Source organism: Trematomus bernacchii, unplaced genomic scaffold (genome assembly GCF_902827165.1).
Source record: "Trematomus bernacchii unplaced genomic scaffold, fTreBer1.1, whole genome shotgun sequence".
In the NCBI taxonomy this organism is placed as follows: domain Eukaryota; kingdom Metazoa; phylum Chordata; class Actinopteri; order Perciformes; family Nototheniidae; genus Trematomus; species Trematomus bernacchii.
The window spans coordinates 407269-431022 of record NW_022987605.1 but is presented as its reverse complement, the minus strand read 5'-3'; the positions used below and the strand labels follow the sequence as shown (position 1 = coordinate 431022).

At 39.8% G+C, this 23754-nt stretch overlaps 2 protein-coding genes across 3 annotated transcripts; one reads left to right on the top strand and one right to left on the bottom strand.

Annotated features, from left to right (window-relative positions):
- Positions 1 to 601: 601 nt before the first annotated feature.
- zcchc4 (zinc finger, CCHC domain containing 4) lies at positions 602 to 22543 on the bottom strand. Its single transcript, XM_034130903.1, has 12 exons — positions 22348 to 22543; positions 21035 to 21236; positions 10166 to 10438; positions 9753 to 9833; positions 4450 to 4522; positions 4227 to 4377; positions 4030 to 4130; positions 2168 to 2289; positions 1667 to 1742; positions 1535 to 1586; positions 930 to 1077; positions 602 to 814 (listed from the first exon to the last, which is right to left on the bottom strand). The coding sequence occupies exons 1-12, from the start codon at positions 22433 to 22435 to the stop codon at positions 691 to 693; spliced, it is 1491 nt and encodes a 496-aa protein (XP_033986794.1). The 5' UTR covers positions 22436 to 22543; the 3' UTR covers positions 602 to 690.
- si:dkey-219e21.4 (nuclear factor 7, ovary) lies at positions 4671 to 10078 on the top strand. 2 transcript variants are annotated; one of them, XM_034130906.1, is made up of 7 exons: positions 4671 to 4773; positions 5213 to 5442; positions 7113 to 7208; positions 7902 to 8072; positions 8163 to 8182; positions 8269 to 8399; positions 9001 to 10078. In XM_034130906.1, exons 1-7 carry the CDS (start codon positions 4713 to 4715, stop codon positions 9597 to 9599), a joined length of 1308 nt encoding a protein of 435 aa, XP_033986797.1. In that variant the 5' UTR covers positions 4671 to 4712; the 3' UTR covers positions 9600 to 10078. The 2 variants fall into 2 exon arrangements, with proteins under 2 accessions (XP_033986797.1, XP_033986796.1); XM_034130905.1 differs by having other exon boundaries at positions 7836 to 8072.
- Positions 22544 to 23754: the final 1211 nt, after the last annotated feature.

Genomic DNA, 23754 nt, shown 5'->3' with positions numbered 1-23754 from the left:
GGAGTGTTGCAGTAGAACATTCCACTGTAGCCCGGTACCTTAATGGGAAACCCTACATGTTTGAGCACCTTCTATGAAACATCAAGCTACCCCACAGCACCCCCAAAAGAACATCTCTGGCGCCGCCACTGGCCGCGGCACGGTTTTATATGCCCTCTCTGTAGATTTGTTCTGGCGCCGGGTCTGGCTTTAAGTCATGTATCATTATACATACTGCCTTCCTCATCTATGCATCTCCTTTATATAAACACGTTCATCATTTATTCATTCTTTCCACTTTCTAGATTTCTTTCTGAAGCTTTCAGCTGACGGAGGCTGTTTGAACAGGAGACGCTTTACAGACAAGCTGCACCATATTTGTCAGATATTGTGTTTACACATTGTTCTGCTGGTGGACAAAAATCTATTCATGCAGATTCAATCATTGAATTGAATTTCCTCAAAATACATATACTAACATTTAAAAAGTAATTGGTTGATACTTGATTCTAAGATCAAAGAGTCTGCCATGTAAATATTTGTATAAATATATTGACAGATTTGTATAAATAAACACCAACACTAGGCGTCTATGCATAGAAATGAAAAATGCAGGGCAAGGTCTTTGTTGTAGTTGTTTTATTCAAAGCACTGCTAACACTGTGTTGTACAGTCACTTGAGTCGCTGTATATAAAATCACTCTGCTGAGGTCACTCGGACTGAGCGGCCAGCTTCTTTGCTCTGCGCGCTGCTCCAGACTTCCTCTTAGCTTTAGGCTTCTGGTTGGGACGATGGGACACATTTTTGCTTCCGCTCTTGGCATTGGGTCGATTACTGGAGGGACAACACACAGACCGAAAGAAAAACAAGTTAAGACATGCAAATATTGAGTGTTATTATGAGCAAGCTGGAGTTCAAACACTGAGCAGGGACAGTTCTGAGGACTCACCTCCTGGTCCTCTGAGAGTCCTGGACAGTGCAGGATTTGCGTTTGTGCTTCAGGCTGCCGCAGTTGAAGCAGCCCTCCGTCCCCTCACTCAGTCCACACGGGTGGTCCGGCAGGGCGCAGCGGCCACAGGGCGCACAGTGTCTCCAGGCTGAAAATGAAAGAATTCGAATAAACACAAAATATTAAAAAAACAAAAGCCAGAGGAGGGTAAAGTAGTTAAATGTACACTTCTGACGTGATTGTGTATAGATTGTGCAATAAGTTAAAAATAACTAAATCAGAACAAAACAAAGACTCCATTTTATTACTGGCTGCTTTCTGAGTTTGACCATTTTAATACTGTATCAAAAATCTTTAATTTCACCTCTGTTATCTAGCTTTTACCACACTCCATATTTATTTGTATAAATACTGCTGCTGCTTCTTTTCTACCAGAATGTGTACTTTTGTAAATTGTAATATATTTGATCTTATATTTTGACTATTATGTGCATGCCATTTATCAAATAGTGCTTTATTTTTTTGTCTCCAACTTTACTTTTGCTGTAACAATGTAAATGTCCCCTCATTGGGACGAATAAAGGAATTATGATTGATTGACTTACATGGTTTCACACACTTCTCACACGTTGAGCAATGCTTCCATTCTCGGCCGTCCTGGAGACAAAGAGTGAAATTAAGAACTTGTGAGGGAAATAAATGATGAGAAAATATGATATGTGGTGGTGGTGTTATACCTTGGACGGGCAGACATTGCATTTAGCACAGTGCTTGTTGAGGGACAAGACGAATCTCTGACATACAGAGCAAAATCTAACATGAGGACGAGAAGAGGAGAACACACATGACCTTTAACACTCGTAAAATAACTGCATGGCTGGGGGTTTTCAACTTCTAATCTGGAATTGATACTGTGTAATCTCATCATTATACTTTAACTTCCTTATTCATGTAACTTAAGTTCTTGTAATTTGCTTGTGCCAGATCAGCCATTAACACTGCTGCTGAGCTTAAGTGAAATACATTCAAGTACTGTATGAGAAGGATCCCTAAACTCAGTTCTTATAATAGGGGCATTTTACAGAAAAACAGAATGTACTATCAAAATAATTACTTTTGGCATATCTGCATGCAAGGAATGTTTCATTTGTTGGTCAACACATGCATTGATACAGCTGTGATGAGATTACATCAGTCAAAGTATTGTAAACTACAGCGGAGAGTAAATATGTCGGTACCTGTAGCCTTCGTCCTTGGGCAGGACGATGTCTTTTGGTGAAATGTTGGTGAAGATCCTCACCGGAGACTGCTTCCTGCCTGTTTTCCCATGTTTATACAGAGGATGGTTGTCATAGTCCACCTAGAAACACATCAAATATTTACATTATTGTTTGAGGAACACAAGAAATAGGTAGCACAGGGAGTGTTTCATCTAAAGGAAGCATTGCATATAGTTACTTTATTTCCATTAACAGAAAATCACTGTTGGACTTAAGAGACGCTAAATGACGTTTACACCTTCAGTGAATAATACAGACCTAAGGTAACTGAGGCATCCAAAACACCATTTCCAATAATCACCAAAAACCTCGCCATTAACGCGGAATTGAATTTATTATGGACAAACATTGCATGTGTTTCCAAAGATGTCTCATTAGTTTCATTGAAAGTGTGCACTACATGGCACAGTTGTCTCCTGCAGTTTGAACACTGACGGTGCTAGCAAGAGGAGATTCTATTGGATATGATATATGGAGCATGATAAGTACTAGTTATTACTTGTAAGAAAGTTCTCCATCTTGACATATCATCATGCTGTCTGAATAAATCTTTATCTTAATCTCGACAGCCTTGCAGTCAATCGCTTTCACAGCACACGTTTGTACTCGTCACAGTAGTAAAACATTTGTTATTATAATTATAATATGGATGGATTCAATGACTTTAATGGTTAAATATGTGCTTGTCAAAAGGAAAAGGTGTGCTGTGAATAAAAAAGTATTTGCACCTAAGTTTTCATCTAAGCTCCTGGAGGTGTCATCATTTCTGTCATCTAATGTCTTAACCAGTTTAGCTCCGAGCCTGTTTTTCAGGCCTCGGGCTCGAAAATGACATTCCCAGAACAATTGAAGATTTCTTTTTAAATGTTGAAGTTAAAAGCATCAATCTGGTGCACTTTGAGAGCAACATCAGGAGATCTATGGAAACATCTCTCAACATCCATATGAAACAGACCTGTAAGCAGATTTTATTTTTCTTTATGGATATTTTACAAATCACTCCCTTTTCAAACTGTATTCTTGTTTATTAATAACAACTTTTTTTTACTGTCATATAGTATTTTATACCCGTTTACTTTATTCTCTTATTTTGTTATAACTATAATGATCATATAAAGATGTGCCTTTACCTCACTGGTTGGAGAAAAAGCTTCTTATATTCGTTAGCATAGCTAGCTAACCAGATGCTAATAACAACAAAGTGATTGACTGTATGATCAGTATGACAGATGAACAGATCGCCACTGGGCTTTCAACTAAAGACACAGACACGCAGAAACTGTGGCATGTGTACGGCTCCTTATGGGTACTGACATTTTTGGAAGTGCCGGAGCGGCGTTCTGGTGCTCTCCGTCAGAACTACAGCCCTGTCAGACGAGACATATACCACGTGATGACACGTTAGGCTCGTGTTGTGTTCAAGGACCCTGACCTTGGCCAGGAGAAACAGGCACTCGCTTGTTTAATTCTTTTGCGGTCTAGATTTCTTTAATTTTTTGCGTGTGTTTATAAATTACCTCGAGGGCCGTACCAAATGGTCTCGCAGTCCGTATACATGTACATGGTTAATATTGTCTGAAAGCTGAGTTTCTTCCCGTTAAGTGGGTATGACACATTCATAGTTTGTTAAATGTTAAGAAGCCCTCAGACGCTGTTTCTTGCAAGATTCTTGCGTCATGCCCCCGGTACCGGTTGCATGGGGCTTAACTGGTTAAACGAAAAAGGTCCAACACAGGAACCGTTCCTCATGATTAATGACAGTGACGTTCTAAAGTTGTTTTTGATCAATATGTTCATTACATCATCATGAAAGTGATCACCTGGTAATCCAGCATGGTGAGTGAGGGGAGACACTCCAAGATGCGAGGCTCAAAGAAATATGGGAAGATCCACATCATGGGCATGTCAGCACCACTGCCGTCTGCACAGAAACACAGTAGATTTCTAATTTACCTCAAATAGACAGAAATCTGGAGAATAGAAAAGGATAAACGTCAGACTCCACAGTGAAACTGACCCGAGCTCTGCAGCTTCCTCCAGGTTTGAGAGAGCAGAGAGAAACTGTTGGCCAGAGGCTTCACCAGGCCCCCGAACGGAGGGTCCGCCACCATCACCAGCTTCCCCCCCTCACTCTCTGTGAGGAAGGCCTGAAGGACTGCACTAGAAGCCTAACAAGAGAAGGAGCTTTATTATCCTATACTATACACTCAATATCTAAAACAAAGGTGTTCGGACTGTACCTTTCCATCAAAGAAGTGGTGGTTGAACATGTTGTAGTGACAGAACTCATCCTGGCTGTAGAACTGAGCGTATCTGAAACATTATGAAGAAAGAATGTGTTAGTCGGCATTCACAAATTCAAATGACTTTGCTTCTGTTTGGTTCTTCTCTTAACAGCAGGCTGCAAAACAAGAGCAAGTTTAAACTCATCTACTGTAACACAGCTGACGTATGTGTGTATCCAGGTTCCAATAAATGTGCTACAGGCTGCAGCTCGTAACTCATGAACACACCCTGCACATTCTTTACTGAAACAGCAGAGACGCAGCACAGAATCACTGCAGGTAAGAAACTTTATTTAAAAATGCATAAGAATACAATGAAGGACTGTATCTGATTATATTGGGATTATATGATTTGTACAGCCTGTGGAGGTCTAAGAGTTGATTCCCCAGTAGAAAAGGATTTGTGTGACTGAACAAAAACCTGGTATTTTGTAGTTTTATATGCTAAATATGCCAAAATGCAATGCTTAACATTCAGAAATGTTTTTAACTGGTTGTTTTTTTTGTTAAGTTTGCTGAGAAAGTGTGCCTGAAAGAGTTTGAGTTAAATGCTTGTCATGGTGTCAGAATAGACATGTTTTCACAGATTTTGTAAAACCTGAAGAACTGGTTTATTGTTTTACAGTTGAAGCTAAAACACAGAGAATGCCTCGACAGTGTGAAAGGAGGAATCTGTCAGAAAGAGCGTAAATATATGTACGTTTGTTGTTTTGGAAAGAAATGGCAGGAAAGGAAGCATTATCTGTTGGTGATGGACAGTTAGCACAGAGTGGGCTTGTGGCCCCCCCCGCAGGCTCCCCTGCAGGCTCCCACAGTGCACTGCAGGAGGGGCGGGGCTTCTCTCCTCTGGACTCCAGCAGTGACCGGGTCCAGCCCTTCCCTCGCTCTCCTAAACTGCAAAAGAAGATTGCCAACTTTGGACAACCCTCTAAAGTGAACCTGAGCATGGTGAGGCACACTTATATTATTATATAGATATTATAGCTGAGTTTTGGGAATGATTTCACATACAGTCTCATCTGCATGCAGAGAAGACTTTTTTCTCAGACCTTAAAGGATGTAAACAGGCGAAGCTCGAACTGATGACTCATTTTAGAAACCACGGTGTAGTTTAATACACCTGTGCACTCTGAAGTGAGTACATCAAAGTGCATGTGCATCTCCAATCAGAATCGGTTTTATAACCAAGTCGGTTTACACAGACGAGGAATTTGCTTTGGTATAAATGTGCATACTAAGACAAAAAAATAATAATAATAAAAAGCTATTTAAAAAAACTATTTTAAGACAATTGTACCAAACAAAAAATAAAGACGATATTTACCCAAAATATAAATAAGTGAGAAACTGAGTACAGTAAAAATATGATAAAATATGACAAATACTATAAACTATATTGAAAGTGGAGAGCTGTTCTGATTTAAAACGAGGAAGTGTGGAGCAGAAATGTGCAACAAAGCTGGTCAAACGAACATGGAAACGCAGAAAAAAACAGAAGCGAGTTAATTCGAATGTTTCTGAAGAACATTTCAAATCAAACTGATATAAACATGGCTTCCAGGTATGTTACAGGATAGACTAGAACAATCAGGTTGGCAATGTTGGTAAATGAGGTGATGAAAACTTGTGACTATGATCCAGATATGGCTCATAACATTATTGTTGAATCATTTACCATGCAGAAATATCAAATAAAATGTCATCATCATTTCTATCACAGTAAACTGTCTTTTGGTTTGGGTTGACTTGTTTGGACAACACACTGTTTTAATCTAAAAACAAATCTATTATCTGATCGTCAAATCATATTTTGTTGCAGAAACGTCAACAAACCAATATTACTGGTGTGTTTTCTAGTTTGTATAGTTCAAACGCTTAAGGTTGTCAAAGTTGCAAATCTACTTCATACATGCCAACCTTTCCAAAAGAGGTAGGTTTGCGCGTGGCAAATGTTTACGCCCAAATTAGGTAATCAGAAGAAATGGAACCACGTTAATTACAGGTATAAACCATGTATTTAATATATTGCATCACTTTTTGCATTTTTCACAAAAATTGGTCATACAATGTTCAGTCACTTTAGTGCTTGGTATGTAGCAGACTTGGCTTTCTTGAGAAGTTCAGGGTCTGGTTTCCAGTTGCAACAGGTGACTTTTTTGAAGATGTTTATCTTCCCTGCCAACAGACCTTCGTGTGCTTCTCTCCTCTCCGCGATACCTTGATAAACTCGTGATCTGCTGTCCACTTGGCTTTAAACACATTGTCCCACCGCTTGGTGGGCTTCTTCTTCTCGGGGGTTCTATTCATCGCGAATTTCCATATCAAAACCTGTAGCTGTGTGTATTGTTGAACATCTCTGATGTGAATAAACAACACTGGGGCGCAAAGACCGAACATTAATCACGTGATGAGCAAATCCAATTTCATTGGATAGGAGCCAAAGTCGAGTCCATTGTCTATGGGGCGCCAAGGGGCATTTTTATTTGATTGATTGAAATCGGTAGGGAAAGCCAGCTAAATCGGTAGGCGGTAGAAACGTGTCAAAAGCGGTAGACTACCGCCCAAATCGGTAGGGTTGGCAGGTATGCTACTTTCATGCCAATACTGAAACCCGTCAGGATCAGCTGTCCAGACGTGTGGAGGAGCTGCAGGCAGAGAGGACCAGGACTGAAGCGCACATCCAGTCTCTAAAGAAACGCAAGGCAGATCTTTCTGTGAGTACGGGACCAGAAGCTCTCAATACTTCCAATAAACACCACAGGCAATGTAGTCTAGATGCCAGCTCAGAGTCCTAAAGTGAACCCTGAAATGTTGAGAACCCCACATTTTTATTTTAGAGATGTATAGTAGGGTCCCCAGCCCATAGAAACTGCCGGATGCTAACCTGCATATGTTGGGCAATTTGCACATTTAGCAAGTTGTGTTAATAAGCATGAATTACCATTATAGCCTACAGTATGTGGAGAATGTGGGTAATTGAGTCCATTTCTGACATTTTCAGTATCAGAAAATGCCAATATTTGTACTCTGTGGGCTTATTTTTATGCATTTTGGGTCGATTTGGAACATTTTGCAGACATTGGACAGATTGATAATTTGAAAGAAAATGGTCCACAGTAGAGATAATAATTTTCATCTTTTGCTCTCTATATCCAATGGTTGCAACACTGCTCATGGTGGTCGAAATCACAAATTCTATGTGCTGGGGACCCTTACTGTACATTTCTAACGTAAAAATGTGGGGTACTCAACATTTCAGGGTACACTATGCTGGCAACTAGACTAATAGGCTGATAACATATAAACCCTTTGGCTGTCATAATCTCATGTCCCCCCTGAAGAAGAGCACAGAGGTTATGAAACAACGCGTTCAGGAGCACTTCGAGAACATGCACTGTGTCCTGAAGCAGGACGAGCAAGCAGTGCAGGACTCTCTAGAGCTGGACCTGAGACAGGCCCGGACCAGACTGGACCAGGTTCTGAAGACCTGGCAGCTCCACCAGGACCAGGTCACTAAGAGCATCAGCAGCATGCAGAGAGCTCTTAACAACAGTCCCCTGGCAGACAAAGACGATAAGGTCTGTGCAGTGCACACTGTTCAAATGAAGTAACATAAGGTGTTGTTCTCCTGGTGTTTTAATCAGGGTTTCTGTTTGTCTCACTTCAAGGGTCAGCCAGAGAATCTGAGGTAAAACACTGCACCATTTGATGAAACGTTTACAACTCAGTTTGAGAACTTTCTGTCTGACATCTGCTCTTTGATCACTCTCGCAGTCCTAAGAAACCGGATGTCACCGAGAAGGAAATCCGCCTGAATGAAGAGAGATTTAAAAGGCTCCTCAAAACGTTATCGTCCATCTCCAAACAACTTAAAGCTCAGCTGCAGAGGAAGACGCTGCTGTTAGGTATTGAGGACATTATCTCTCCATCATGGAAATACCTTACACAAGCTAAAGCACTCAGGGCTAGAGGGTGTTGTAGTAAATCCTAGTTTATTAGGGCAGGTGACAATCATGTCAATAGTGATACAATTATTTTTACATGTCATTTTGTTTATATATATCACAAAAATTGGTTTTTCAGTTTTTAGCAGCACTCAAAGATGCTGCCTTACAAGGGGCCACCTGCTTAAGAGACTAATATTCACACAAATTCCCACAATGTGGGTCATGCTATCGGGAGAAAGTTTGGAAGGTACACTTCGATTGGAAAAGCCTCAGATTGGAATTTAATCAAGCCCTTTTGAATGTTATATGTTGACATGAAACCTATGGTATTTACTATCAATATAAAGTATTTTTCTACGTAATACAGTAGATTTGGAATTTATATGTTAAAAAGGTGCAGACTTAAAGCTGTAAAGATACTAAAGATTAATGGTTGAATTAAAGTGTCAAAATATAAATGTCTAAACAAATCTAAAACAAAAAAAAACCCTAACTCAATCTTCATCACTGATGAAAGCTAATAAATCATCCACAAATCTCAAACTGTGTGTAATTTCAGATTCCTCCCCCATGGTGATTGACAGGCAGACTTGCCATAGCCAGATCACAGTGACCTCAGAGGGGCGGGGCCTGTCCTTCTCCGGCTCCGCCTGCTCGGGACCAGCTCACCCCCTCCAGTTTGATAAGGTGTGCTGTGCTCTGGGCTCAGCTCCAGTCACAGCCGGGCAGAGGTACTGGGAGGTGGACGTGCGTTGCTGCTCTGCCTGGGCTCTGGGCACGGCCTACGCCAGCATGGAGAGGAAGGGCCGGGATAAGGGCAGCAAACTGGGCCGGAACAGGAACTCCTGGTGCTTGGAGCTCCGCAACGGCAATCTGTCTGCGTGGCACAACGACCGGCATGTGGCGTGCAAAGGCGTCGGGCAAATGCCGCTGGGAAAGGTGGGGATATGGCTGAACTATGACAAGGGTCAGCTGCTTTTCTACGACGCAGACACCATGGCGGTCCTACAAAGGTTCTCAGCAGCGGTGACACCAGTTTTCGACCGCGCTCACCACCAGTTCACCCAGCCTGTGTACCTTGCCGTGCGCTTCCTGAGACCCCCAGAGAACCAGATGTGGCCCAATCACCTGGAGCTCTGTCCCCTCAGCACTGCATGATGCTGCAGTGTCACACCAGACAGTGATCTGGGCTACATCTGGATGTTTTGCTAATGATGATGTGTGCAGTCTTTTATGTCGAATTTATTCATAGGTTTATATGAGAGCAGCTGTACAGTAAAATACATCATGATAACAGATGAGACAGCTAACCTGAAGTCAATGTCCAGAAGCAGACTCTTCATTGGCTCATGTTTTCCCTCCAGGTTCCGCAGCGTGATCAGCTCCTGAAGTCTGGAAAAACATTAATCATTATTGACTTAAAATAAATCGAGAGAAATGTTTAAAAGGTCATTCATTGCTTATTTTCAGCGTAAATGCAAGAAAGTTGGAAGCCTTGAACAGTTCCATGCATTGCTACATGTATCATCATCAGCACAAATCACCTGCATTCCAGTTCATATGCATTTGGTATTTTAAGTTCTTTGTAATAAAGGTATCTTTGACCACTAGGCCAAAATGACGTGCTTGTTTTTTAATTATTTGAATGAGAGCTAGAATTCAGTTGTTAGGGCAAACTAGCCGAGCATTATTTTGATAAAAAATCTTGTTGTAATCTCCCTCACCTGGGTGTTCCCACACAAAGCACCTTGTTGTATCCCAGAGCAGCCAGGGAGTCGAGCAGGAAGTGTGCGCTGCGGTCGGTGAACAGGTACTGGGCGTTGCTCTTCTTGTTAAGCAGAGGACGGAGCAGCACACTGGGTCTCCTCAGCTGAGCACTGGAGACCCCCACTGACCTGTGAGAGGAGTGGGCCTCATGCTCTGCTGGCAGCAGCAACATCTGACAATCCTGACAGAACTTCTTCTCATCCAGCCGCAGGGAGCCCAACTTTTTAAACCTGAGGGACAAATGACAGACCTTTTAGAAAAAGTTGATGACTATGCTCATTTTTGTTATGGGAGCTAAGAGTTTGGGCATGATGTTTTGACATTATAACCATTAAAATCAAAAGTCAAGTCAAAGTCGGCCTAAATAAAATCTAAGTTGCTGTGAACAGACGAGCATGTGATGTATGCCACAAAGTTTCGAGACATGACAGCCGGCACTGAGCGCTCTGATTAAAGCTTTGATTACTAAACTTTATCTATAAAAACACATTTTTACATTATGTTTTCTGCTCATTTACAGCTGCTGGTATAGTTTTATTTTTCTCAGCCTGTCAGTAGCTAAGGGAAATCCCCTTACATGCACGGAATTTGACCAAGATAAGATTTATTTTATTGATCTTAATTTGGGAAATGTTTTTATCACAGCAGCATGTAAACAAGGCCTTGCACACAATGTGATGATGAAAAAGAACAGACAAACATAAAATATAAACTTCTCAAATAGAAGATAAAAAACTGAACTAAAAAGTATAATATATACAAAATGACAGTGAAGGATATATATCTAGACCAGGGATGGGCAAATGGCGGCCCCCACCTTCTCTTTTTGCAGCCCTCAGATTAATTTATAAATCATTTTTTATTGTTTTACTTGTAGTACTGATACCGTCCACTAGACTCCTAGTTACGTCGCGAGCTGCGTACATGATTTCAAATACCGCGAAAGAATCTGTGACGCGTTTGTGTGTATTGTGTTTGTTTCCCGGGGAAACACTCACAAGAAACACCGGCTGTTGTTATGCCTGCTGTGACGTTAAGTTACCGCTTGTAATTATGCCTTTACAAGCTTCAAAGTTGTATTTATCATCTGAATTTGGCAAAACAAGTTTAATATTCTAAAAACCAAGACTTTGTTTATTTGAAATCAGATGAAAACAAACTGTCACGGACCCTGCCGTGTTATCTATGATTACTATACGCTTTTCATTCATAATTTCAGCGGGAGGGAGGGGGAGGGGCGCTGAGGAATAGCAGAGTGCGGGTTGACATGCAGGTGTCTGTGTTGACATTCCCCTTATTGTGGAATCAGGGGAATGCAGAGACAGGCTACAAGTGTCTAAAGGCCCGGACACACCAGTCCAATTTTGGGAGTCAGAGGCAGTCGGGCATTCGCGGCGCCCTACTCAGGTTTGTGTGTCCCGCACCGTCGTCTCTTTACGGCACCTTTTCACACCTTCCGACGCCTCCCGTGGCCGATTCAACATGTTGAATCGGCCGCGGGAGGCGTCGGGACAAGCAATCACTCTGATTGAGGTACGCTCCTGGAAGAATTAACTGGCAAGGGTCAACTTAATGACGAAATCGCGGTCCATTCAAAAGTCTACGAAAACAGTTGACGGTATATATATATATATATATATCATTGATTATAATTACTGATGCATGATCATTGTTCATTTACCTATTGTGAGCATCACATGGAAATGTACATTTGCAAGACTGTTTCTGCCCCCTCTATTCACATGTAACCTTTCATACGTAATGGTTTCTTCATTCTCAAACTGTTGTGGAGCAGAAGTATACAGTTGCAGGATTAGTCTCAAGTACCTCAAGATTGTCCTTAAGTACAGTGCCTAAGTAAATGAGCTACTGTCTACCACTGTTCATTGTTCATTTACCTATTGTGAGCATCACATGGAAATGTACATTTTGCAAGAAGTGGCCATTATTCAGATAGTGTTTCTGTCTGCCCCTCTATTCTTTCTCCCATTATCCTCCACAATCTGCCTAGAAGTATTTTAACGTTGTAGCTGTTCAAGATGGTCATTTTAAAATGTGTCTAATATACTGTTAGTAGTTAAACCAATAATAATGTGCGGCTGCAACTGGCAGTTATGTAGGCACATTTTTTATTTACGCTGTGTGATTAAAAGAATAAACACAAATAGCAGGATAGGCAATACAAAACTTTATTTCGTACCTTGATAACACAGCATTAGACATATTTGGCAAACTCTTTTTTTTTATTGTATTACACACTATTTTTATCGTATTGTAGTTGATTGTTGACATTGTACAGTTCTATAGACATATTTGCTGTATCTTATCCCACTGAAAAGGCACTGCACCGACACCGTTAAAATATTGGCATAGTTCATCCCTGTGCTGCTTGGCTCGAGCTGGATTATTGGTGGTGTGAGCTTCTCGCTGTAGTATCCATGTTTTCACCCATTTAGTGCGGTTTCTCCTGATTTTTCGCTTCCGCTTCTTAATCTCTGCAGCCGCAAGCAACACTCCAATTGCTGATAACGCCAGTACCGTACGATACATGTTTTCGATCGACGAGAGAGTGAAAATGGAACCCAGACGCTGTGTTTGTTTGTTTATATCACTCAGTCTGTTCTTCTTCTCTTGGTGTATAAAAGGCAGTCTGTCTTCCGGTTGTTGCCTCTTTTGAATGACGAATACACACTACCGCTGCCTGCTGGTAAGGACAGTTATTGCCACTCGTCGACTGAAGTATTTGCGGTGTGTTCGTAGACGGGCGGCGTAGCGGGTTCCAAGTGAATCTGCGGCCCCCTGGTGGCCAGTACATCAATTATGTGGCCCCCACCACCATCAAAGTTGCCCATCCCTGATCTAGACTATCTGTCATTATACACTACGAAGGGCCAATTACAGCGAACAAAATGTAAAAGTAGGAAAATATTTACATTAAGTCAGTGTAAGAAAAAGTGTTTAGAGACAAGTGAGCTTGGCAATTTACTGAAAAATTGGGGCCACTGGAATCTTCTTCTTCGGCATCGTATTTTACATTTTCCCACGGTTTTACGACACCGCTAACGTAAGTGAGCAGTAAGATTTTACTGCATCACACATAGGGTTGGGTATTGTTTGGATTTTATTAAATTAAAATAATAATTTGAACAGTATGTTTTTAACAGTTGATTACCCTGAACTTTAAGTATAATTCAACTGAAAAACCAATAAAAAATAAATTATACATTTATATCTACATTTAAATAAATAATATCAAAATAATAATTACCAATAAAGAAGATAAACAAATATTTTGGAGCGCACTTCCACAACCTACTAAACATATATAAATATGATAACTAATGTCACTCACAACCTGTAATGTTTAATTATACTGCTACACGCAGTGCTCTTATTTTGGTAACCCCTTATCCGGAAACCGGAAGTAGCTAAGAGGCTCCGGCTTGACAAGGTTAGTGAAAGTTGACTGAACGCTAGAGACAAAATAAAGACACAGCAACTAAAGCTTCCCTTGTAACGTGTTTATATGGATTTATTAAACAGACTGCAAGTCACAACACAACCTGGCTGAGAGGGCTTTTAGGGAGGGGTGAAATGACAAATGGACACTCAAGAAATCACTAAGGACCTACCGACCAAGAAAAAAAACATAAACCACGTGTCTCCCATCAGTTAACGTATGTGAAGAAACAAGAGAAAGACTGAGAAAATAGCTAAAAAAAACATAACAGTTACGGACGCGCTAGAGATTATTTTCGCTAGCACTCGTGAAAATGGAGCATCAGAACCAGAAGGCTTCAACTCTTCTTCTGAAGAAGAAGAAGAATACAGGGACAACAAGGATCCATTTGGACATGGGTAAGTGTAAATATTACAGTAATAGTGTACTTTCACTTTGTGTGGAATACCGCAAAAATGAACAATAGGTTTATTGAACTTTTTCTAGGGACAAAATAGACTCTCAAATAGTTAACTTTTACTCTGTGTAAATGTTTTTTATGAGTAAAAGTTATTTTGATGTGTAAAAGTGAGGTTACATGTTTAGATGAAAAAATTATCGTTTATTTCGTCCCACAACGGAGACATTTACAGTGGCTATAGACATGTATTTACTGTGTTGTACAGAGGGGAATTTGTAGATTATTTATTGTGTGTCTGTGATTTTATTAACCGAATGTAACAGTAACTGGAAATACCTGTGTGTGGTGAGAGAGAGAGGAGAGAGAGAGAGAGAGAGGAGAGGCCGAGAGAGAGGAGAGATGAGAGAGAGAGAGGAGAGACGAGAGAGGAGAGAGGCGCGAGGAGAAGAGAGAGAGAGGAGAGAGAGAGAGAGAGAGAGAGAGAGAGAGAGAGAGAGAGAGAGAGAGAGAGCAAGGAGGTCTCTTAGAACATGGGTTCCCAAAGTGGGGGTCGCGAGATAACAAAATAAAAATAGAAAATAAAAAATAAAAAAATTGATGCCATTTTTTTATTATTATTATTATTATTATTATTAATAACGTGTCCATAGACATTTTTCAGGGGCAGACTGGCCATCTGTAGAATTTCCCCGCAGCGAGGCTCCCCCCGTTGACAATCCACTAGCGCAGTGTTTCTCAAACCTTTTCATACCAAGGACCACTTAACCAATAAACAAACACTCACTGACCACCTGACTCCCCAAATATGCAAAAACAAAAAGGCCTGCTTACCACTCCAACAGTATATAACAAATCACAGCCTAATAATGACAGCTTAACCTTCTCTGTATCGCCTCGTTCACACATTAAATCAACAATACAAATACAACTACAGATTATATAAGCATTTCGTTCAAATAAGATTTAAAATGCTCACGGGTTTTACACCTCTTATGAAATGTAGACTACATTTATTACAGAGTTTATGTCCAACAGACTCACAGATCGTTGGCTACTGAGAGGTATGCAAACTACACCGCATGTAGTACGACACAAAGCTCCGCTGTGGATTTTCAAAACAAAATACAGTAGAACTATGGTCGCAGGCCCAAGTTTAACTCTCTGAGGTCTAAGCATTTTTTTTCACATGTTAGGCTCGCGTGGGCTTTTTTTTTGTAAAAATGCTATTAAAACATGAACCTTGTGACCATCAGGCTGGCCTGCATGGTCTGCCTACAAAACAAAAATAAAAAAACGTTTATGCAGCCCCAACAACAGCCTTTGATCATCAACAGACTTCATGCAATGCTTCATTGGATGCATATATTATAATCTCTATCGCACTCCTAAATCTAATTTCAGCATGGATAAATGTTCATAAAATACATCTATTGTTTGTTTTATTTGCTTCTTGATATCCTAAAAAAACACATCATTTTTCTAGAACACATTACAAATCGCCTGAAAATGTTACAAACAAGTGGCAACATGTGTGACGAAGGTGTTGCGCTGGGCTATATCATGCAATCGAAAGTGAAACTTAAGCTCTCTCCATTGCGGAGATATTCCCACGAGAGTGCGGCCCCGTTGACAGGGGTCGCCAGTCTCTGGCACTGTGATTTTGGGGGTTGTGGGCTGGAAAGTTTGGGAACCCCTGTCTTAGAACACACGTACCTCCCACACAGCCACCAGCATCAACCCGGGACAATCAAACGTACCTCCCTCCAACAAAGCCACCAGCAGCCATGCACCATCACAGCAGCCAGCCCCACTGTCTTGGAAGACGGACAAAGACCCTGCCACTGCTCCCCCTGTCTTTACATTTATAATGAGTAGTTGGTAGAAAAAGTTCTGATATTGTAAATAGTAAGATTTTCCAGTTTCTTATATTTTTATAAATAGTTGGTTGAAAAAAACATATTTATAATAAATTGTTGGTTGAAAAAGAGTTCTAATGCTGAATTTTTATTTGTACACATCACACAACCTTGGTATGTCATATGAAGTCATTCAGTCCTGATGTATCTCAGTCCCTGCTGTGGGGAAAGTAGATTGATAAACAACTATTTTACTCAAAATTCGAATTTAAACATTTTCATTTTAGACATGAATTACAAATGTATATACAGTGTTAGTCATATATTACACTACTTTTGTGAACCTAAGACTTTGGTAAACCAAATCTAAAACACCTGAAAAATGGATGACATGAGTAAGTCTGTGTTTTCACAAGAGTTTTGAAGATTTCCAAAAAATCGGATGTCATATGTTCAGCTTTAGAGCTAATTATCTCATCACACAGTGCTCTAAGGTGAGTGACTTTATACCAAGAAAAGAGACTGTCCTGAACATTTTGATATGTAACACACAGGGTGCCATGTATAACAAGTACATTTAACCTGTTTAGCCCTGAGCCTGTTTTTCAGGTCTCAGGCTCGAAAATGATATTCCCAGAACAAATGACCATATCTTCCCTTCTAAAAGGGTTAAATTAATCATCTTTTTTGTCAAAGTAATGATAAACCTGTGAGTTGGATGTAGAAAAGTCAGAACAATATAGACGTTTTTTATTTTAAAGAAAATTCAGATTGAACATAGTAAAAAACTGTAAATGATAGTGTCCGTCCAAAAATTATTTTTTACTTATAGTGAAAACTACCCTTGGATGATGGGTTAGTAGACTAAAAGCTTTAGGAATCCAAAGTACAACATATAATAAGTACCCTGTATCAAGATTGATGCAACACAAGTGACATGTTACCTTTTTAGAGAGGTTTAGCAAAAAAAACTCCACCTCTGAGGTGATTTGGGTGGAAATGGGGGTTTTACCGTTTCTCTGGAACCCATTGGTCGATTTTGGTGATTGACATCTCTTTCTGACCGTTAGAGCCAATAGAATCGAAGGGGAATCTCCCCACTCACTAACATGGTACAACAAAAAGGTGGGGGCTTCACGCATGCAGTTTTGCATCAGAGCGAACCTACACTCTAGCTCTGACATCTAGAAACGGAAAAGCAGTTTTATTGCTCATGGATTATCAGAAATCATTTCAAAGGGACACAGACACATTGGATTAACCTATGGATTAACTTCAGCAGCGTTTTTATCGTTTTAATGCCATTGAAGACCACTTTTGACCAGACTACGACACAAGGTAAACCATGTTAGCATTTTTAGCTACCTAGCGCCACATGTTTTGATGTCTGTTTTTGTTTATAAAGTCGCGAGTTCGTATAATTGAGTGATAATGAGGGTACCCTTCGATTCTGTGTCACCTCACGATGTGAAACGATGTCATGGATGTGCAGAAAAGATAAATAATAAGGTTTTGTGAGTGAATTTCGGTGCAGTAATCTGTTAGCATTTTTCGCTCGTTGCTAATTCAGAGGCTCAGCGTTAGCATTGTGGGTTTTATTTAAAAAAAAAAAAAAAAAAATGATCAGTTAGATGAGTTTCTTCCCGTTACATGGATATAAAACATTCATAGTTTATTAAATGAACATGCCCTCAGACACTGTTTCCTGCAAGATGTTGCGGGAGTGCCCCGGTACCGGGGTCTCTCGGGCTTAACAGGTTAAAAAGTGATTTAAGGAGACATCTAAAAAAGACTCAAGAGGGTTATTGCGCCATTTTTGTATTACTATAATGAACAGCAATACGTTAGGTGCATTCTTTATCACCAGGATACAGTTAGTTTGTGTTCAATACAGCCTATATCGAGCTCATACATTCGTATGCATTGATGTTGAAGTACTTAGGCTACGCCACTTCCGGGTCCCGGGGGGCTATAGCTGGCAGCGAAGTAGCCCCAGAGATAACTCTTTCTTCATATTTTTTGTGTATTCAGTCAAGCGGGTCAAAGTTATAAAGCACATTTTATTAATCGGCCTAGTTATCTGTAGAAAAGCACCGTATTTAGGTCAGCCTTCACAGTAAGGCTACATTAAATGTTGTAATATTCATTGTGTATACTGTGTATATGCACTTCCTGTGTATTGCTTTTATTTGTAATATGTTTATACTTGTTTTCCACCTTTTCCCACACATTTCCTAATGGTTGGTTGGTAGGTAGGTAGGTAGGTAGGTAGGTAGGTAGGTAGGTAGGTAGGTAGGCAGGCAGGCAGTGGGCACATTGGGAAAGGTGTGGAAAACAAGTATTAACATAATACAATTAAATACAAATAAAAGCAATAAACAGGAATATACATAAACAGTAGAAAGGACACGATGAATATTACAACATTTAGCCTTACTGAAGGCTAACCTAAATACGGTGCTTTTCTACAGATAACCTTACCACTGCACTGGTGTGAAGTGCTTTGTAAGCACTGGTGTGAAGTGCTTTGTAACTTTGACCCACTTGAATGAATACACACAAAGTATGAAGGGGACGCTGTAGTACATATGACAGGCCTGTAAGTGGCGCTGTAGTCCTGCCAAAAAAGCAGCGAAGAAGACTTCCCGCGCATGGTTGCCCTTCTGTTTATTCTCCACTGTGGACGCTCTGGCTCTTTTTCTCCCTCCCAGAGGCAAGCGTTTGCTCCTCCGGTAGTCCACCAGCAGATGAAAAACACCCACCTCTCCGCCTCTTCCAAGGGACGAGGGGACCCTGCAGCAGAGTTTCAGTTAGATTTTTTTCCGCCGGTCAACATGTCTGTTAAAGTTTAAATCTTCCGGCCAAAATTAGAAAAGTGCCAGTCAAAGGTCTTCTTTATTATTTATTGAGCTTTAAAACAAATGAATAACGACTCTATATAATAATATAAGAATAACAAAACGGAGAGAGAGAGAGAGAGAGAGAGAGAGTGTGTGTGTGTGTGAGTATGAAATGAACAGTAACGGAGCATCCACACAGCAGCGTTAAAAAAATCTTGGAGGTGGGCGTATCTGAAGCTTGGGGATTTTTTGCGAGCAACGCGACCAACAACCAATCACATGAATCTCCCGCCCCCGACATACGAAGCAAAAAAGCCCGAAGTAAACTGGATATAAACTCCCCAAACAGGCGAAAACCTACCACTGTCTCTGCCACCTCCCTCCATGCCTGGCTCCTCCGGTTTGTATCCCGGTAGGTAAATAGGGACTGGTCATAAAGCACCGGGTGATTCCCTACCGCGATAATTAATTTCTCCTCTATTTTTTGGAATATGAGGAAATGACCTGCGGTATGTCTCTCCCAGCATACACGCGGTTTGATTGGCCAAAGCTTGAACTGTCAGATTTGCAGAATCCTGAAAATCCTGAAAATCTCCGCTCTGCTGCCCACAATGCAGTTCGGCGAAAAGTGAGGCAAAGTGACGTCACCCCATTCAAAGTGAATGGGCAGAAGCGTTGGAAGATTTTTTTAACGCTGCTGTGTGGACGCTCCGTTAGAACTGACTGCTGTCAATTGGAGTGATGACATCATCGTGTTCCATTACACAGGTGTTTATAGTTGAGCTAACGAGATATGAAGAGATCAAAGGTTTGCATTGTTCTGAATGACACATAAACCTCTTACATGTGAACGTTTTGTGGAAGAACGCTAACAGATATCTGTGAAATTTCAAAACGTGAAGCATGTCAAGGAAGTTGAGTATCTGAAGTGTAATTTTTGTGTACTTTCGGGTTAATAATGTGGCCTTTTTGGCAGTTTAACTAAAGGTGTGCGGCTGCTGCTGTGAGGAAATATCTGCCTGAAATTACAATGGGCTTTAATGGAGACATGTTGAACATTTTTGTCACTTCATGCCCTCAAGAGGCATTTTGTTTAATTATTTTTGCTTAATTATTTGTCCTTTTTCAAGCTACGAGATGTTTTCCTACGTTTGTCATGAAAAATGATGTCTCAAGAATGTAGTGTTTGGGAATTATGGCAGTTTAAAAAAAGAATATGAAGGCAAATTTCAAGATTTCCTACCCTCTAGCTGTGACATCACGCACTCTAGTTAATGTTAAAATCTGAAGAAAACCTCTTTAACAAGGTCTGAACAATGTTTAATATCTCTAAAAGTAAGAATCAGATTTAAAAGTTGTGTTACACGAATAATGTCAGAATGATGTGTAACAATTTAAAGTTGGAATGAGGTTTCTGAGTGAAAGTATGAATGAACAGTTAGCAGTTGAAGTCGCATGAAGATTTGTTGAAGTCTGAAGAATATCTCCATTGACTTCAATGTTAAAGATTTGATGAATTATGGGATGTATCTCTGGAATTATGAAAGTTATGAATGATAAAAGTAATAGCAGTCGATTCCCGACCGAGCTGAACGTTTTGATGTTTGAACGGAGTTTCTGCGATGTTCAATGCGGGAGGAGAAGACGGACAAAATAATTGGACGGAATAATAATAACTTGTTTGTCCGTAGCATAACATATAGTTGGAATGCTGTATCAGCATTCCCACTAAACTATGGAGCTGCGAGTTCTCTGCTAGCCAGAGGTGAACTGTTAAACAGATACACATTCTTCCAGTAAAAGCTAATATGAGACGATCTGTGACCAAGGTCCAGAGAAAGCCTCGCAGGACGTTGGGTGTTTCTCAATCGCGAGTACGCTTGCTTGGTAGCACATGTCTGCCGAGCATCTTGCTTCAGAAGCGAGGCAAGAATACTTCCGGACATTTGGAAAACAAAGAGTGCAACAGGCTAGCAAGTGCGTCATATGAGAGGCCCCGCCTTACATTTTCCGCCACAGATTTTGGAAATTGGTCCGTGCGCAAAGCATTGTGGGGATTTTAAGACCGCGGAGTCTACTCATGTGCAGCCTCGATATTTCTCCAAACGGAGTACGCCGGGCTCGGTAGATTTCCAAGTATGCTGGAGATTGGAACAGTATTCGGCGGCACTCGATGACGTAGTATGCTTGAAATAGTGGCTCTGAAGCAGCTTTACACGCGATTGAGAAACACCCTGTGATCTGGTACACATTGTAAATTGACTTCTGACCTTTTGACGCGCTCCTGCTGGGTTAAGGGAGGTCTCTTTGACTGGTTCTCTGCCTCTCTGGCCAGAAGCCTGGCCTCGGACACCTTGTCATCCTCCCACTGGAAGAAGTGGCAGTCTTTCCTGTCTCTGCAGGCAGAGCAGGCATAGAACCTCCTGCCTTTCTCCCCTCCTTTGCTCACTTTCTCAAATAGCAAGGTTGGACCTGGAAAAACACAAGTGACATAGGGTGATTTTGGTAGGTGTCCCGCCATGTACTTCTTGAAAGATAAAATAAACTCAGTGATAAAAAAAAAAAGAGTTCATTTTAATGTAATAGTGAAAGTGAGTAGACATTAACGTTAAAGAGATGGGTTTGATTACCTGCAATATGGCTTAATACAACATAATACACGTGTTATTTACAGTCAGTCTCTGTGAAATATATATATATATATATGATTACCAGTAGTGGAAAGTAACCAAACATTTACTCAAGTACTGTACTCAAGTACAATTTGAGGTACTTGTTCTTTACTTAAGTATTTCAATTTTGCAACTTTATACTTCTAATCCACTACAATTCAAAGGGAAATAATGTACTTTTTAATTTTTACAAACATAAATTATAAAGAACTTTTAAAATGTAATTAAATTAAAACTAAACCAAAACATTGAGTGAAAAGACAGAACATGAATTGGGAGCAATGTTGTAAATTGGAAGTAATTTTCTGCAAAAAAAAACCTGTCTTCTCAAATGTGAAGATCTTCTGCTTTTGCCTTTAATAATAATAATAATAATAATAATAATAATAATAATAATAATAATAATAATACATTACATTTATAAAGCGCTTTTCCTGGTGCTCAAAGCGCTTACAAGCAAGTCAAACAAAAATAATAACAAAAGTAGAAAGTGCTAAGCTAGGTGGAATAAGGGCAAGGGGTTAGTTGATTTCTTAAATATATATGAGCATACTTAAATACGTTTACTTAAGTAGAAAGTACCATTCTCAATACAGCACTGTTACTTGTAATAGAGTAATTTTACATGGTAGTATTAGTACTTTGACTTAAGTAAAGGATATGAATAATTTTCCCACCACTGCTGATTACAATTTATGTGATATTTTACTGCGACACTAGCTACATTTTGTCATTTTCACACGCCATTTTTTAAAGCCTCGTTTAAATAATGAAAGTGTGTGCATTTATAACAAAGCAGAGCTACTTTAACATAAAGACGTTTTGTTATTAGTATGTTGGATGTGTACAGCTTGGTGCTTCAGTGCATTTAAAACAGCCTTATATTTAAACAGTCCATGATTTAAACTCACCATGCGGACAACATGGCGCTGTTTTCCCGCCGTCAGGAAGAATCACTTCTATTCCGAAACTGTCGTTGTTAGCGTCGGGAACATCCATTTCGTTCGTTATGTTATAACTCTGATTCACTTTACACTTTAACTTTCAACACGAGTGCAAGCCTGACAAGTGAGAGCCATGCTGTTTGGAGTCGCGCAGTTATGACGTCATGTCCATGGTGTCGCAGTGACAAAATTCTTTCCACATTCTTTCCAAGGAACAATAAAGTAGCGCCATTAAAAACTGTATGAATAAAAAGGCAATCAATCGGAAAAATTAAGCTGTATTTTTATTTATTTATTTAATGTCATTTTTTGTATGACTTTATGTATTTTGTATACAAAATAAATGATGTTCATATACTATGTTCTGGAATAAAAAATAAATAAAAAAAAGATATCCCTATTTAATTCAACTGTTTTTAATAGGCCCTATCATTATAGGTATTTACTTATTTACATTCATTTAAATTGGTACTGAATGGAAAAAAACATGGTTATTACCAAAGTATAAATTATGTATTACCAATAATATAAAATAAATGCACAAAAAAACATCTAGATCTTAATTTTAAAATGTAATATTTGAAATTATGAACCAGCCTCTTCTACACATTTTTATTCACTTACTCAATTGTATGATTATTTTTGTGTGAAACTAATTACAATTCTGCATTATTTATGATAAAACTAAATGTACTTGAAAACAAACTAATCTGAGAAGAGGATTACATCTGAGAGATGAGCAGAATAGCTCAAGAGATGAGAGGTGAACAGCAGCAAAAACCACATAACTGCAATGTTTTTATATTGCATTGTTTGTTGGTTTTCAATTATGGGCCAGGGTGTTGCTTATTTGATAGGGTTAGGGTTAGGAATAGGGAATTGACATATCAGCCACATTGTGCTGTCTTTTGTATTTGGGGATAAGTTCAATACAACCATGTTTGTGTTCCATTGTGGGCCTCACCCATTTTATGGATAACCCTAGGCTACGGTCTATGGAATAAACATCACACACACATGTCATCGTCTTCCTCTATAGATTTGCAGTAAATGTACACAGAGTATTCAGGCCCTTGATCATGTCATAAGAAATTATTGAATCATATCAAAAGATAATAGGCTGCTGGTAAATACGTTCCATTCTTATGGTACCTTTTATTTTGCAAATATGTTTTACAATTAGTTCAATCTTGGTGTTATTCTTCCTATATACACAGTGGCGGCGCCAGGGTATGGCTGGGGTAGGCTACAGCCATACCAAGAAATGGCTTAGCCCCACCTTAGCCCCACCATGAAAAGTGATGTTAAAGTAAGCAAATTCAATTAAATAATAAGCTAAATGCAAAATGTTGAGAACACGGATTGCGAAAATAT